General features: G+C 41.3%; 1 protein-coding gene across 21 annotated transcripts in view; it reads left to right on the top strand.

Moving 5' to 3' along the window:
• Positions 1 to 17,423, top strand: part of PCMTD1 (protein-L-isoaspartate (D-aspartate) O-methyltransferase domain containing 1) — a 61,695-nt gene that overhangs the window by 27,347 nt on the left and 16,925 nt on the right. For 18 of the 21 annotated variants that reach the window (XM_081214243.1, XM_081214256.1, XM_081214236.1 and 15 more), the window contains one exon: positions 12,217 to 12,319. The exons of 2 other annotated variants lie outside the window; for them this stretch is intronic. In XM_081214243.1, coding sequence (XP_081070369.1) covers positions 12,217 to 12,319 — 103 coding nt within the window. Of the gene's footprint in view, positions 1 to 5,824; positions 5,978 to 12,216; positions 12,320 to 17,423 lie in introns of those variants that run through there. One more of the 21 variants, XM_081214249.1, reaches the window with a different exon arrangement.

The following is a 17,423-nucleotide window of genomic DNA, read 5'->3' as shown; positions in this document are numbered from 1 at the left end:
TGGAGGGTGTGGCACTGTGGGGCAAAGCACAGGACCCGGGAGAGAAGTGTGTGTGTCGTTAAGTTTCAGCCATCTCGTTGAGTGTCTCTCTGCCAGGCCTTATTTCTGGAGCGAGTATACAGCAGTGATCAAAAGGGACAAATGTCTCTGCCTTCAAGAAGCTTACTGGGTGCTTACTACGAGGGCTAGGCATTGCTGAAAGCACTTGACATACAGTAACTCATTTAATGCTCCCAATAACCCTGTGACGTATGTATTGTCATGATTCCTGCGTATGTTGGTGAGTAAACCGAGGCACAGAGGTTCAGTAACTTGCCTAGAGTCACGTAGCTAGGAAATGACAGCTGGGGGATTGAGAAGGCGGGTGGACAAAGCATGCACACAGGAGAGTCTGCTCTAAGACATTGTGATGTTGGATGGAGGATGAACAATCATGAGTGTCACTGAGCCACTTAGTATTTACTGAGAACTGCTGTGTGACAAGCATTAAGGTAGAGTGTCAGGCTTATAACATGGACTCCTGCCCTTGAGTTTGCAGACTGGTGGGAGTGGAGAGACAGAGGAAGATGCACGGTTCTCATCCCGTGTGCTGTGTGCTGTGGTTGGGGTGTGTGTCCGCGTTACAGGGATGAGACTGGTTTACAGACTACAGTGATGGGGATCATGGAAGGATTTTAAGTAGAGAAATGGCTGTACTCTAGGAGGGCGATCTTGTGTCCTGGTGCGCTGAGGCAGTCCTGGTTTTTCCCGGTTATCCTAGCATCAGTATTGACGATGTCCTTTTCTTTCCCAAAGTGTCCCAGTCTGCCCGGTAAATTATGTGTTCACATTGTACGACTTCAGGCCTGAAGTTCCCCCTCCTAAACACTGACTTAGCTCCGTACTTGCTCTCCTAGTCATGGAACCTGCAATCATTTCACTTAAAAAAAAAATTAAAGAGCCCTTTCATCCCACAGCTGAGTCAGTTCCTGATACATAATAACTGGTCAAAAACGGTAACATTATTAATTTCTGCCAAGAAAGAAATTTAGCAGCTTACATTTAAATTTGGTGCTCTCCTGATCCTGAGATAGCAATTTTTCATCAGGTTGGGAATCCCAGAAACCTAGCACTTGTATCATTAGAGCCTCTTTGAAAAAGGAATCTCTAGGGTTTGAGACGGTCTCCAAATCAAAGGAACTTAGTGGAGGGGGAGCAGGGAGAGCTGCTTTTCCAAAGTGGGAGCTGCCTTCCTTGAGCCAGTGCCTTTCTTTTTTTTTGTTTTTTTTTGTTTTTTTTTGCCAGTGCCTTTCTTGAGCAACTGTGGCTGCTTAAGACTCAAGTCCAGCCTCACTCCGCGTTCAAGCACCTGTTCTGCCTTTCACTCTTCTAGCCGGTCAGCTGGCTTCTGCTGAGGGAGGGCAGTTTAGCCAAAGGCCTGGTGGGGGGAGAGCAGGGGTCCTAACTAGCAGCCTTACCAGCAGTGGGGTCACCCTCCGAAACTCCATTCCTTAGTACTTGTCACCAAGAAATTAGATGACTGGGGCCAGATGCATTTGTAGGCCGACTGCAGACTTCATCATATCTGAATGCTTTCTCCTGTATATCCGCGGGCATTGTGGGGAAACAGACCCTGGTTTGCGTGACCCACAGTGATGACGCTTCCTCCTGTTAGCAGGCTCCAGGGGGTCGCGAGTCTTCAGTCAACATGTGTGACCGCACTGACTGGACAGTATTCCAGCATTTGTCTGTGTGTGGTCCTGCCGTCAAGACCAAGATATAATACCTCTCCTTTTGCTGGTAAATATTCATTTGATGAGAAGGGTAAAATAAATATATTTAGAAGAAGGAAAGGCAGAGAGAGCGGAGTCTGTAAAACTGTAAAACTTACTACAGTTAATACATCTTGGATCTCTCCAGCTTCTGAAGAAGCTAATCTTTTTTTCTCCTGCTCCCCTTTTTTGGTTTGTGTTTCTCGAGCATTTAATTAAGGTCAAGGAGGGGGATACATCCATAAAAATCACTTAGAACCAGCTGCACAGGGGGCTGCTTCCGTGTTGCCTGTAATAATCTGAGAGCCCTGCATCGGGCTTGGCCCCAGTGCCTCCCAGTGGCCGTAGCAACAGAAGCGGTCTCCTTACTGCGCTGCTCTAGCACGCTGGCCCTCAGCCCTGCTCTCCGGCCACAAGATGGGGCGGCGCGTCCTCCCTGTGGGCAGCATTCCTCGCCCGAGGACACGCTCCGTGTGGTCCGGGCCGGGAGGGCAGGGCGTCTGAGGAGGAGGCCCCTTGAGGGATCTCCGCCTGGAGAGGATGGGCTGCAGTCCTGAGAGCTCTTGTTCAGTGAGAGAAGTTAGGGTGATCCTGGCTGCAGGAAATGTCTCGTGATTCCACCACATTTGGAGCAGTTACTCATAAATGGAGTTTAGTTTTGCCCCGCACTGAGAAAATGGGTTACTCCAGGTTCTAAATCATGCCTCATTTTGGACAACTTGTTTCGTTCCCAATTGAAGAATAATTCTTGTTCCACTCTCTTGTCCTTAGGAGTCTTCCTGGAGCAAAGGATTTTCACACAGAATCTAGTCCTTAATTGATCCTCCTTTCAGTTCTGTCTTCTGCCCAGGGAAGACCATTGAATAGGATGCCGGAAAAGAGGCCTCTCATGTCCTCATTAAATATCAGAACCATGAAGGCAAATTATTCTGATCATCTTTCTGATTCAGGTGGGAATGGTTCGTCTCCATTCTGATCCTTTTTGCTTAGGGATTCACTCCTTATGTAACCCATAATATAAAACTTAAGTGTTTCTTATAAAACCTGTAATATCGGGCTTAATGATTCTCTCAGTCTCTTGCCTAGGTCCTGAGTTAGTAGGCGTGACTGTGGAGAGACCGGCAGAACCACCCAGCACTCGGTACGCCACTGCCTCAGCTCTGCAGCGTTAGTTCCTACAGGTCACACAGTGGGCAGGCTTGCGTGTTTAATGGGAAAAGCACCGCCAATGGACCTAAATGCCTTCACCTCCAAGGGGGCTGGTCAAGCTGCGTGTGGCCGTCATGTTTGGCCTCTGTACTCTTTCTTTCTCTTTACCACAGGACATTAAGTGGTGCTTGCTGATTCAGCTACACTGACATTGCCTTTGACCTCAGACATTCATGTTTTCTCTCTCATTTTAGCCCTCTTCCTCACTTGGATGAGGTTCTAATTTACGCACCATAAAGTTCACCCATTTTAACTGTACAAGTCAGGGAGTTTTAGTCTGTTAGCAGAGTTGTACAAACATGACCATAATCCAGTTTGAGAGCACTTCCATCACCCATAAAGATCCCCTACCGCAGCCCCTGGCAGCCACTTACCTACTTTCTGTCTCTATAGATTCGCCTTTTCTGTACCTTTCATGTCAATGGAATCATGCAGCCTGTGATCTTTTGTGTATGGTTTCTTTCCTTTAGCGTTACATTTTCAGGGTTCATCTGTGCTGTAGCGTGTATCAGTGCTCCATTCCTTTTGGTGGCTGAGTAATACTCCATTGTGTGGGTATACCACATTTTGTTTGTCCTTTCACCAGTTAATGCTGATTTTGAATGATGCTGATGTGAACATTCATGTACAAATCTTGGTGGAGACATCCAGTTACATTTCTCTTGGGTGGATTCCTAGGAGTGAAATTGCTGGGCTGTATGGTGAGTTTATGTTTAACTTTTTAAGAACTTGCCTAACTGTTTTCTGGAGTGGCTGCGCCATTTTATATTCCCACCAACAATACACAAGGTTCTAGTTTCTCCATAGCTGCACTGATGGGTTTTTTTTTTTTTTCTTTAATAACCATCTTAGTGGGTATAAAGTGGTATCTTGTGGTTTTAACTTGCACTTCCCTGGTGCCTAATGATGTGGAGTATCTCTTCCTGTGCTTTTCGGTTATTCCTCTGTTTTCTTTGGTGAAATGTCTATTCAGATCTTTTCTCCATTTTAAAATTAAGTTGTTGGTGTACTTATTATTGAGTTGTAAGTGTTCTTTATATATTGTAGGTACAAGCCCTTGATCAGAAATATGATTTTCAAATAATCGTCTCATATCTCTTTAAGTACCCCTTTGAGAAAACCCCGTGGCTCGCTTCAGGCCTGAGAACGAGGGGGACCCAGAGCAGCACTCTGCCTCGTCTCCCCCATCTTTGGTGAGACAAAACCCATTCTGCAGCTTTCCAGGGTTCTCTCCAAGGTAGATTCTCTTCTCTTCTTCTCTGCATCAAGCCAAACCTCAGTTTTCCCTCTATATTTCTACCCTACTTCTTCTTTTTGAGGAGATTATTATTATTTTTTTCTTTTTAAGAATTACGAAGACTGTTCTTGGTATGGGCTTTATTTTGGGCCCTGAGCAAATCTGTTTTGAAAAGAACCCTTGCGTTTAGGCTACTACCGTTTTCTGAGATCAGTTAAGCTCCTTGCTGTTTACACCGTTACTTCTTAGTCCTGGTTGGGCTTCCGTGCATCTTTTTTCTGCCCATATGCCCTGCATTGAGTTGCTACCATTACTGTGTTTCTTGGGGTTTTCCCTCACTTCTGGTTGTGGAGCGGAAGTCATTACTGACAGCCGTCTCCTTCATTGATGCTCCTGTGGAAGTCCCCAGATGATTCTGTGTTTATGGGTGTTACTGCTGATTATTACAGGGCAGCTAATAGTAATAAAAATACAGTTTGAGGGAACAGTGCAAGCTGTAGAAGTCTTACCAAGTTTTCATAGTAATTTCTTCTGGTTATATTTCTTCATGCTCTTCGAGGTTGAAAGGCACTTCCCTTAGTGCTGTGAAAAGTCTGAGGTGGGTCACTTTGCATCCTGAGTTTTTACCTTCAGGCTTAACGCTCCCCAGCCTGGATCATCCATGCACCAAAACCAGTTGAACCGTTATTTGCGAATTTGCCAACTTGCTGAAGTGCGTCTGTAACCCTGACGTCAGTATCTGTCATTGGTGTGCGTGTGCGGGCGCCGGCGGGGGGTGGTGGTGGGAGCTGCTCTGTGGGCCTGGCCCCAGCTGGCCTGGGTCGAGGGACGGTTCTGCTCCTGGTTTCAGCGTCTCAGAGCGGCGGCCAGAGGATCGAGTCGCAGTGCAGTGCGAGCAGCTTGGCTGCTGGGCCCCTTTCTCCTGAACCTCTTCGCTTCTTTTGCAAAATAGAGAAAGTAGACTCCACCAGGGTGAGTCTTTAGGACTGAACGTTATTTATCTCTGTGAGGTACGTATGTACGTGTGTGTGTGCGTATTTCCCTAGTAGCCGTGGTGTAGCATTTGCTTTGTGTTTTCTGGACTTTACAGAACATAAACGACCACAGATACCGTGTGCTGACTGTGTACTCCAGAACACTCCTCACCCTTTCCGAATTTGTGTCTCTGTGTAAAATAACTCGTGAACCTCCGTCTCCCGGTGACTCCCTCCGGAGCTGGCGCCCACGGCCGCATCTCTCCCCGGCAGTCTCCCCTAGGCTGAGCTGGGTGCCAGACTGAGCACCCCGTCAGAGGCTCACCTGTGTCGCGGGGCTGCTCCTGGAACCTGCCTTCACGTGGTCTGTGCGGGCAGCTCCTGCAGCCTCAGCCCGTCCGGCCTCCCTCACCTTTGGCCTGCAAAGAATCTTCCCCTGGATTCTGCTGCTCTTTGCGTTGCCTTTACATACACTTCCTCTGTCCTTTTGTGGAAGCTTCTTTGGCTTCAGCCTATGGTGAAGGGTGGCTCTTCCTTCTGTCTTCAGGTCACCTCCACAGGCAGAGGATTCCCAGGTTTCCAGCACCAGGTCTGTCTGCTGAGCTCTGGACACTCCGCATCCTCCAAGCTGGCCAACAAGCTGGATACTTGATTATGCAGTGCTTACTGCACGCCTCTTCTTCAGTGTGCACGAGATTCCCAAGTTCAGCCTGTCTCCAGCTCAAGTTGCCCTTGCTTACCCTCGCCCACACAAGACAGAGCAGCTCAAGTGGCTTATACCTCCTGTGTTTCCATTTTGGTGAAAGGTACTTTTTCCTACAAAAATTACTCAAGGCAGGGCCTGAACAGCAGTCTCTCTTCTCTGTCCTTAACTTTATCTTGCGGGATAGGCAGTCTGTTCACAGGGTTAGAAACCTGAAAGAACCGAAAGGCCCCTCACCTGTCTCCTCTGCTTTGTCTCGTCCTCCCACCTGAAGAGCAGTCAGCGCATGGAGCCCTGGGGACACCTCCACTTCGGCACCGACTCGCAGGATGCTTAGAGGGTGACAGTTGACTTGAAATCAGAAGAACTTTCCTAGGTACATAAAGGAAAGTCTGTATTGCATTTTAGAAGATTTCTAGCAAACAGCCAAAATTAGTAAGAAATTTATTTTCAATGACATATACTTTTCTGTAAGATTTACTTCTGTACAATGCCTCATTCTGTGATAAAATAGATTTGACACATGAAGACGTGACAAATACACATTTTTATGCTTTGTATATATATCATTTGCCTCAGTCTTCCTTGTGCACCTTTTAAATTTGGGATGGTAGCTAAGTTTATGTACTTTATCATTCTCCCAAAGAGTATTTATTATACGTGCCATTGAGCTAGCTGCTGAGGATACCACAGTGCAGAAGACACATCCCACACCCTTGAAATTGTGCGTGTCGCTTCTAAACTAGCATTAGAAGCACTGGGTCAGATTTGTTGGCTGTTCTTCATTTAGTTCAGGAATTTTTATTGAGTATTGATGTGACGTGGTCACTGCACTGGCCCTGGAGTATCTTCACAGGTGAATACGCAGTACAACAAAAGGGCTGATGAAGTGGCTTCCGTGGAAAGTGAGTGCGTTAACGGAGTTGGATCAAGACCTAAAGCTGTTCACGTCACCTTTTAAACCATGTTCTGTTTTATTACAGTTGCGCGCACTCCTCAGCTTACTGACTGCTGTGGCGTAGTGTTCTGGTGTAGATGTGTGAGAGATAGTCCTAAATTACTCTGGTCACGTTAGACTTGGGTATTATCAGCCCACTGGGTGGAAATACCTGAAGCAGCTGATGGTGACGTGTGTTCTTGATATATTGACATTTTAGACATATAGTTTACTGAGGATCTTGGGTCCGTGCTCCATAACTGTTTAAACCGACACTTTCAGATTTCGTGTAAACATATTTTTAAGATTCACGTGTAGTAAAAGAAAACAGTACTTATATCCATAAGCTGAGAGAAGCCTGAGGGACTGGAACGTTCTGGTAAATTCCAAGGCTTGCTTCACGAGGCCTTTCCCAAACCTAGAGAGCAGAGAACAAGTCTCCAGTCTTAGGTATGTCCCACTAGCTAAAGAATTTTAAGCTTAACATGGCAAGATTCAGTAAATGTTTGACAGTGTCTTTTGTTAATATGCTTTTTTAACGTGATACAGTAAGGTGGAGAACCATAAGAAAATATTTATATCATAAGTGGAAATGCATTTGATCAGTTTCTCTTATCTGGTTATTGGTTACTTAATCTTTTGCTGATCTCATTTTTTCTCCCCTTTTCTTCACCTACCTTTGCACTATTTTGTTTCTTGGCGTTATACCCCAGGGTGTTCACGGAAAGAAAGAATGAAACCTATTCTTGTCTGCTTTTCACCTGTTACCATCTCTGAATTCTTCTAAAGTTACTTGTAAATCTTCCCAAAGATGCCTATTTTATTCAACTAGAATTAGTAATAAAATATCATTGTAACTTGTTTAAAGGTGTTTTTACATATACAGTTGGTCCTCTGTATCCACGGGTTCCGCATCTATGGATTCATCCACCATGCATCAAGATATTGGGGTGAAAAAGTCCAGCAAGTCCCTAAAAGCAGAACTTGAATTTGTCACGTGCCGGCAACTATATACGTAGCATTTACGCTGTATTTCCTAGACGTAGCATTTATGTATTGGGTATTATAAGTAGTCAAGATGATTAGGGGAGGATGTACAGATGTCCAGGGTGCATGTGGATACTACCATTTATATGAGGGACTTGAGCGTGCACAGATTTTGGTATTTGCAGGGGCTGGTCCTGGAACCAACCTCCCCCCCCCCCCCAATACTGAAGGGTGACTGTATGTTTTAATTCTCACTGAGAAACTTTATGCTAATTTCATGGAAACCGAATAACTGATTCACCTACTCCCTCTTGTGGTAAATATTTAGTTTTATCCCGATGCTTTTATTTGTAGTTATTAACTCTTGATTTTCATTTTAGCAACGAGAGCACAGACTTGAATAGTCCAAAAAGATTTAAAAAATCATTTAGATTGGGCATGGCAATAATTAGGAGGCTGTAGCTAGGGTGCTCAACCCAAGCTGCCTTGTTAGGGTCACCTGCAGAGCCTGGGCCTCACCCTGAGAGACTCCCTCCCCCTGTTTACAGTTTAAATCAAATTAAATTTAATCTACTTTGAAATTTGATTTTAAAATTCACAGGTTATTCTAACATGCAGTCAGGGTAGAGAACCACCTATAAGCTGCAGTTTTGCTTCTACAATTAACCAGTTCTGTATTCAAGGGCAGAGCATGTTATAATTTCTAATGATTTGTACCCATCTTGTACTTTATGGTGTGTGAAAGACTTTTACATAATTTACATGATTTTCCCACAGACCCATTTCATACAGTAGGAAAGACCTCACATGGTAAGTGACTGCTCTGATTATTCAGCTGTAGCAGGAGCCAGGATTGGAAACGAAGGCACTGGCCTTAAATCCACCCGGTTTCTCAGCACCCCGCGGTGTTTTGGTCTCAGATGGGCTGCGAATTGTTCATCTACAGAGCTCCTCTGGTTATGTGCTATGCACTGTGAGGGGCTTTTTGCTTGTGGCTGTTCCACGGATTAGCTCTCCGCACAGCACAGAGGACGCTGGGCATCCCGGGCGCTGTGCAGCTCTCAGGTGCCCGGGCTTGCACACCACACTCAGTGCTTCAGAGGGGGCGTGGGGTGCTGGGCGCCACAGGGTCAGCAGCCGTGTAGTAAGAAATGGAGGTGTTGATAGACACTTGATACCTAGACCTAATAATCAGCGACCTTTATGTATAAGCTCTTATTATTGACTAACTGGAAGATAATAAATACGCTGGTTTAGGTCCAAATACTACAAAAGAAAAACAGTCTTTAGATTTTTTTGTTATATAGGAATTTTGTTATATTATTGCTCTTAATAAATGGACTTTTGCCAGCCTTAAAAGTAATTTCTAATATAGGATACCTATGTTTTTCTAGTAACTGTATTTGTCTTAATAGACTGTGACTTCTGTGTAAGTTTCTATTTTCTCTTTAGTATTTAGCAATTAAAGATAGTGGTCAACTGTCAGTACTTTGATTTTTTAAGAATTTATATGACAAAAATTAAGCTTTTATTATTTCATAGAAAAATCTCTTCACATTGGCATATACAAAATAACACTGGCATCTATTCAGCACAGTCCAATTAACGTTTCACCTGTTAGATGGTGATAGGGAGTCTTAAGCTTTCGTCTTTTGGATGCCATTTCAGTTTTCTCCAGCAACAGCTTATACCTTTCTATTAGAATTATTGTATATTACTTATTTATTTGAAAATCTTGTACTTTTTTTTTTTTAATCTCTTTGACTAACCTAAGCTCATTATTTTTTGGTCGAAAAAGTTATACATGCATGTGTTAAGACACACTTTAGACACTAGAGTGTAATGGTGAAAATGTCTCCTTCCCACCCCAGACCTCTTAGTCCCCTTCCTTAGAAGCAGCTGTGTACGCTTTTTTAGTTTTCTGTGTTTATTTTTCCGTTCTATTTAGTACAGGTGTCAAATGAGTTGTAATAAAGAGCATCACACTGCAATTTTATCATATACTTGATGTGTTCTAGTTGTATATCACATTCTAAATAAATGAGATACTGGTGACATTGCCATTTAAGTTCTGCCTTCTATTAATGCATTCTTTTCAATTTATTTTTTTCAACATGTTAATTGCTGTTCAGTTTATTAGTGATAATTAAAGATATATCTCCATGATATTTTAAAATTAAGCAATTCCACCCATTAAAAAATCATGAATGGTGTTTGTACTAGAAATTAATGATAGTATATCATACATGTGTGTTTATGATACTATCAAACAAATCCATTGTATGTTAATGAAATTGTCTTTATTTTGTGTCAAGGTGACGTGAAAAACAACCTTAAGAAATTTTCTTAACCAACTTTAAACCTTATTTCCAAAAGGTGCCACTTTGCTTTTAGATATTGTATAAGCAGAAAGCAAGAAAAGGAAAATGAGACCAGTGGTGTCTTAAGTGACAAACAGCCTACGTAGTCCCTTTTGACTTAGAACTCTCAAGTTCAGACTCCCTCTGTTAGTAAGGCAGTTTGAAATATTGAACCAGAAGCCTTGATTTCTACATTCTTTACTTGCCGCCTTTATTATAGTGCTTATCCATTCAGTCCTATTGGAAACTTCAGCCCCAGCAATAATGACCTTTTTTTATTGACCTCTCATCCATATAGCCCTCCTTTTGTTTTCCAGATGGTTGATGAGTATAACTAGATTCTTAAAATGAAAAAAGTCTCCGTTATGTTTTACATTCAGTGGATTACCTTAAAAGGGTAGAAGGAAAATTAGATTCATTTCCTAGAGCAATATTTTCCTTACTATGTATATAATGTTAAGTAACTGTAGTGTAATTTGAGGTTTTTTAAATGAGGAAAACTTTATTCAGTGTTTCCTAGCCTTTTTTGTTTCCTTACGGAAGTTCAGGTTTTCAAAATAGTCAGATTCAATACCAAATTGAAAAGTGACATTACTACGTGTACTTCTCTAAGTTTAATTTTTTTGCCATTTTCGTTTATTTTTTGAAAAAAGGAAATTCTAGTTTTTGTCAATTTGTCTTTGGTAATATTAAGGAATTACAAGAGATCTTAAAAGATATTGGATGGGTGTTCCAGTTAGCAGATGAAGACTAACGGTTTGACAGTAAGGAAAAAAAAAATGAGAAGCAAAACATTTAAGATTTCATTGATCAGAATAACATTTAAAAAAGTATAAAGCATTTCAAAGGAAGTTAATGCTATAACTGTTGTGGTCTGAAGGATCAAGTACCTTTTTATTTAATCTTTTTTTTTAATCAATACATTTTCCAAGGAGAATCAGTTTTTTTTTTTAATTAATCAAATGCAATAGAAATATAGTAGGTTTATCTGCTTTTGACTTGAAGATAGTATCTGAACATTTTGGTTTAATTTTTACAGTTAGGTAATTCCTAGATTACAAACCGGTATTTTCATGTGCCCCCTGTACATTCAAAAATGTTAATTGAGGACTGTGATTTTTTTTGTTATTTTAAAGTTCTTAGAGGTCTGTGGAACTCCAGTATATGTTGTATTTTTAATGGCATTCAGTAGGGGGCACATCCAGTTAAGTAGTTCCTAAGATACATACCAGATACAGAAAATAACACACACACTTTTTCCTGAGAGACCAATCTCAAAGTAAGACAGAAATATAACAAAAACGTAGAGTGGAAAACCTGATTGCCTCAGTCTCAGAAGTTTGGGAGGAATGAGATGACTAGCTCAGAACAGTGTGTTACTGTCTTGGGGTCATGGGGCAGGCACGAGGCACAGTAGCCTTAGGAAACGGGAATCCTGTTGGTCACATTCTTGGCCAGTACCAGGGTGGGGGAAGGAGCAGTCCCTAGATCATTGCCTTGTTCCCCGTTCCTGGACTGTCACTCATCCTTGGCTGTGTGCAAAAAGAAATGCCAAGTAAGCGGTGTGAAGTGGGCGGGAACAGGAGAGTCAAACCAGCTCCGCCCGGAGCCGCACTGCCCTGGACAGTGGGAGCTCCAGAGGCAGAGGGTGTGGTCTCAGCCCTGGAGGAAAGTAGCATTCACTGGGTGGGGGGTACTGTGCGAGGCTTCTGTCATACCTGTGTCAGCCCGTGGATGCAGACATTTGAGAATTACCGAATTTTTAACAAATGATAAAGGAGATAATGGTAATTAACTTGAACTTCATATAGAACTATGATTATTTCTTTGGCAGTATTGTCCTGACAGATAAGCTACACCCTGGAGAGAACTCTGTGACTTATTTTTTTTAAAGCAGTGTAAATAGATTTCCATATAGCTTTTTAAATCTGTGGCTAGCAGATAACATATTTCAAGCCCTCTTTAAATGCTCCTGTGATAGATAAATGAGCAGAAATTAAAAGAGCTCTATAAAGACATTCTTAATATTTTTTATAAATGCTGCTGCTACAATTGCAGGTCCTTTTGGAATAAATCATGGGATTGAGCTTCATTCAGATGTGGTGGAGTATGCCAAGGAAAAACTGGAGAGCTTCATCAAAAATAGTGATAGCTTTGATAAGTAAGTATTCATATCTATAGTTCTGCTTTGAAAGCACTTGATAAGTAGACACGTGTGACATGTCTGTTCCTCACTACGGTTAGTTTATTGATCCTGAGTTGTCAGCTGAGTGCAGCAAAAATCAGTGTGGTATAAAATGAGAGAAAAAATTAAGTTAGAAAACTGCTGTGATTTTTATTCTGTGTGCATATGTAGTGAATGACAAATAAATACCTTCTCTGTTTTAATTATATGCTGCCGTCACTTTATTCGTGGGGTGATGTTCCATTCATTACGCAGCATACAAGTACCTTTCCTGAAGACAGAATGTAAAGGTGCGCTTGGCATTAGAATAGTTTTGGGGAACTGTGTTTATACCTTTGGGATAGTAATTTAATAGTCTGCCCTCTTTATTTGCAGCATAAGAGCGACACCTGTTAGAATATGGAGGACTTGCTTAAAAACATGAGGTTCCTTAGTAATTTAGCCAGAGAAAATCATCATCGAAGTATATTGATATGTGCTGTGAGGGCTGTGTTTGAGAAATTTGCTTATAGAACCATTGTTTTGAACTCCTACTTTCCTTAGAAGAAATACTGCCGCACAGGCGTTGGCCCTTGCGCGGGCAAGGAAGTCTGTTTGCTGTGTAATGTCCTTAAAATTCAGCAGTGGTAGTACTGTGGGGCAAAGGCTGCTTCTGCTGAAGTCCGTGAACTCTTGTGAAACTGGAAGATTTGGAGGGCATTTATCTCTCTCAACTAGTCATAGTTTCAAAGAGAGAAAGGCCTAAAACTGATAGGAATCAAGCTTAGAACCTAGTCCCTTTACTGTATAGCAGAGCTTTGGTCCAGGGTTCCAACCCAGCTTGTTGGGAGTGGGCCTCACTCAGCTCTGGCCTGGCCTGGCCTGGCCTGGAGGTGGGGACCTGGGCTGGGGGTGGGTTCCGAGCTGAGGGCTGTTTCCTAGGGTTCAGGCCTGCGGGTCAGCGCTAAGAAGGCAGCAGGACGGCCTCTGAGGGTCTCCTGGAGCGTCTTCCCCTCCTTGCTCCTCCCTTCTCTGCCCCTCCTCTCCTTCCTTCCCTGGCCCTTTCCTTTCAGTCCCCTTTGCTCCGGCCAGTTTGTGTGTGTCCTTGGCAAGTGGCACTTGGTGGGTTGAAGAACAGAAAACCCGAGGTGCCGCAGAGTCCGCAGTGCAGGGGGAAGGCCCAGGGAGGGAGCGTGACTGGGTGTTACGGACCTCCGGCGGCGAGCTGGGATCTGCGAGCTGCGGAGCGTGCCTGTGCTCGGCTTTGGCTTTGTTCTGTGATCAAGCCAGTGGATCTGAGCAGGTCACTTGAATTTTCTGCACCAGTTTGCTGAACACAGTTCTTTATCTTATTTATAAAGAGTTAACATTTAATTCATGTTTTTGAATCATTTTTCAAATGCTTACCATGTGGATTCATATTCTGTTTCCAAGAATAACATACTGTTTGACAGAAAGAAAATAGTGTTGAGTTCAAGTTATTTGATAAGAAATTGAGTTTCAATGTTAGTATCCTTTTGTGTCTTCATCGTTTCCGTGTCTTATAATTAGTGGTATGGTAAGTGCTTAAGATCTGGGCATGGATATTTTTTATATTGGTTGTTAGAACTCTGGAACTTTGTTGAATTTATTGAATTTCTATTGTTCTAAGTATTTGTTTTGATGCTGAAACTTAACGTACACATAAGACCTTTTGAATACAAGACCTTTTGAATACAAGTAAACTTGGAAAATATGAAAGTAATATTACTAAAAGCAAATGTTTAAAGTCTAAAGAACTATATATTAGATAATATATTTCAGGTGTTAACACATAAAGGCACAGATAATTCACTTTTGGGTCATTAATCAGGCAGAACAAACTCAAGGAAGAACTTTGAATCATCGAAGTACCTTTTTACAATATCTGCGGAGTCAAGTTTCTTGCTGACAAGTGGGCATGGTCCTGGCAAACAGTAGAATATGTCATTCTTTAAAGTATTTCTGTGTTGATGTAATTTAAATATTAAATCATCTATAACACAGATAATTTTGAAGGTTTTATATATTTAAGTGTCTCAATTTTAAAAAACTTTTTCTAAAATTGTTTTTGTGTAATTGTAAGATGATCAAATGTCCTTGGCTTGTATTTCTTGAGTGTTGTTGTTACTGTGTTATACAGGTTTGTTATTCATAAAATGGCGAATCATCAAATATGGTGATATGACTGATCTAAATGTTTCTTTATAATTTTTAATGGTCTTGTTACTTTAGTTAAAATAATCAGACTTTATAATATGGTTGTTTCTGAAGTGTTACAACTTACTTTTAAAACAGATTCTTATATTAATAAACTATTCTGAAAAAAAAAAGACAGTTTTGGAAATGTTATCTATTCTGGTTTTCAAGTAGCTACTGAAATAATGGTTACGTACTTCAGATTATGAAGGTATCTTGCACATACAAGGGGTAGTAGGTGCTGGGAAATGCTTTGTTTTGCACAAAGTCGTGAGTTGGGTGAAAGTTAAGTAATCAAAGTTGAGTCATTTAATGGGCTCCTTTAACGTCATTTGGTTTTGGTGATAGAAATAATGAAGATGTAGTAGTTTTCTTCCTATCTTACTTGTATTTTGATGATTTCTTTGATTTTTTCTTGGCGTTTATTGATAATATTCCTAGTTATTTTCAATTTTTAAATTTGAAAACCTTGCTTTGGAAAGTGATGTTTAAAATTCCGTTCCTAAGCAATTTTATTATATTTAATTGTGTACGGGTCATCAAAATACATGTTTTAATTAATAAAATATAAAGTAACTCAGGAAAACAAATTGCTATTTATGTATTCCTTAGTACTTAGTATTGTTCCTTAGTACCAGGCTATCCTTGATTGTGTGTAACACGAAGACAGTAGAAAGCTAAAACCTAATACTTTTCCAATCTTATTTATCCTGTTGGTTTGGATCTTTTTTTTTTTTTTTTTTTGGATCTTTTTTATCAGTTCCTTTTTTGAAAGTATTGTCATGTCACTTATGATTTAAACTGTATCTTTAAAGTTTTCTTGTGTATATCTGTTGGAGATCATAGTGAACTCCCAAACATAGCAGGTGGGAAAAGATTCAATAAACTACTCAACATTACAATATGTAATGTAATATACATATTTTTAAAAAAAATATACAGATGTATGTTTCTGTGTGTGCTTTGTAAAGCAAGCTTGGTTCCTGAGTCTTGAAAGTACTATTTCTTCTTTCAGAAAAAAGATCCTTAGTATAATGTGTATACTTGTAAATGTTCTATGTCTTGGTTCTGTATCAGCAAATGAAGTAATTTGGAGAAGCTACCCTGAATTTACTGTACTTGGAGATAGGAGGGAAGGGGGAGTTCTCTTGTGTGGTTTATTCCTTGGCTCTGCCTGTGGTATACCCACATGCACCGAAATTCCCTAATGAACTGACATTTGATTCCAAAGGTTCTCTAAAACACTGGCAAGCTTTTTCAAATGAAGGACCAGATAGTGAATGTATCTGGCTTCCTGGGCCAAGTGGTCTCTGTGGCAGCTGCTCAGCTGTGCCACTGCAGTGCACAGGCCTCTTGGGACACCCTGTGGAGGGGTGGGCGAGGGGTTCTGGTACCACTTCATTGACAGAAACAAGTGCGGGCTGCATTTGGCCTCTTGTCCGTGGTCTGCTGACTCCGGTTCTGCCCGTCACACACACGCTCCGCAACGTTTTTATCTTAGCCCACTCTGATACAAATGAGTCTTTGGGCCTAAGTTCTAAAGGCCCTTAGGTGTCTGGCTTTCATGAGGGAAGGAGAAGTTTGGGGAAGGTCAGGTTATCTGAATCAGTGTTTGTGCACATAGAGTAAGCAAAATAATGTCTCCAGCTGTGTTTGCTTGGAAGAGTAAGTCAGTTAAAGGAGCGTGAATTATAAGCCTTTATCCTGTAAGTGCTTTGCAAGTAAGTTGGTAATTGGTGTAGCATTTATTTACGGCTTCATTTATGTGTTTGTATACATGGAGCTGACTTGGCTCCCTAGAGGGCATGCTTTGGGGGTGTGCCATTCCCTGTGAGACAATAGGTCCTGTCTCCTCTCCCCTCCAAGGATGCTGTACCTGATTTTGGAAATACTCTACTGTCAGTAGCCACATGAGTGCAGCGTAGCCTGACTAATTGAAGATTTTCATTCTCTTTGAATGGAGGACTGTTGTTTCTACATAGTTTGTTGTAGAAGTGAGTCATGAAGACAGTAATGAGATGATAAAAATAACAGCAGGTAATGTGTATTATCTGTTCTTTAAGTACCAAGTGCCATTCTAAGAGCTGTACCCACAGTCCTAGAGGCAATATTGATGTCCACATTTCCCAGATGGGAAAACAGGGTTAGACAGTCCATAACTTCAACTAGGCTAGTCTTTTTGTTTAGTTCTGATTTAGCTATGATGATGTAAAAACTGATTTATTCTAGTGTTTCTTCCCAGGGGTAAGCTGTGCCAATGAATTACAGCCTAGCAACTTGGCCCCAGATACAAAAGTTGAAGCAGCACTTTTATTTCCATCATTTATTTATTTTTTCCAGATTAGAATTTAGGAAGTGCTGTTAGCATGGTTACGTGCACTATAGCATTTTTATCAGAAAGCACACCTACCTGTTCATTAATGAGACTTACCTGTGGTATGGGTGATGGAGATGGGCAGGAGAGGAAGCATGTCCCTCAGGGTCAGTCAAGGTACACACTTGAAATTACCTTCAGAGCTAGTTTAGTTGTCTGCATTTTAGAAGATTTGATTGATTTGTGGCAATGTCTAGTGTTCTAATTTTATTTTTAATTATAGGCTCCTTTTCCACATAATTCAGTTTGCATTGGAAAAAATTAAATGATACTGTATTCTATCAGTTTATCGCTAGAGTAGTCCCGCTTCATCTTTAAGAGAATTATGGCATACTTGAAGTAGTTTCGCTATCTGTAGATATATAGTCAATATTATTTCAAACTAGTTCTTGAACTAGTTCTTGAACACTTTGGTATATTAATAATGTTCAGATGGTAGTTTTATGAGAGATACTATAGGTTGTAAGCACAGTTTTTAATCATGACAAACATTCAAATGGTGGGACAGAA

Source organism: Mesoplodon bidens, assembly GCF_964165515.1.
Source record: "Mesoplodon bidens genome assembly, chromosome: 16".
Lineage (NCBI taxonomy): Eukaryota > Metazoa > Chordata > Mammalia > Artiodactyla > Ziphiidae > Mesoplodon > Mesoplodon bidens.
Note: the sequence above shows the minus strand (reverse complement) of the source record. Positions and strands in the feature narration are given on the sequence as shown.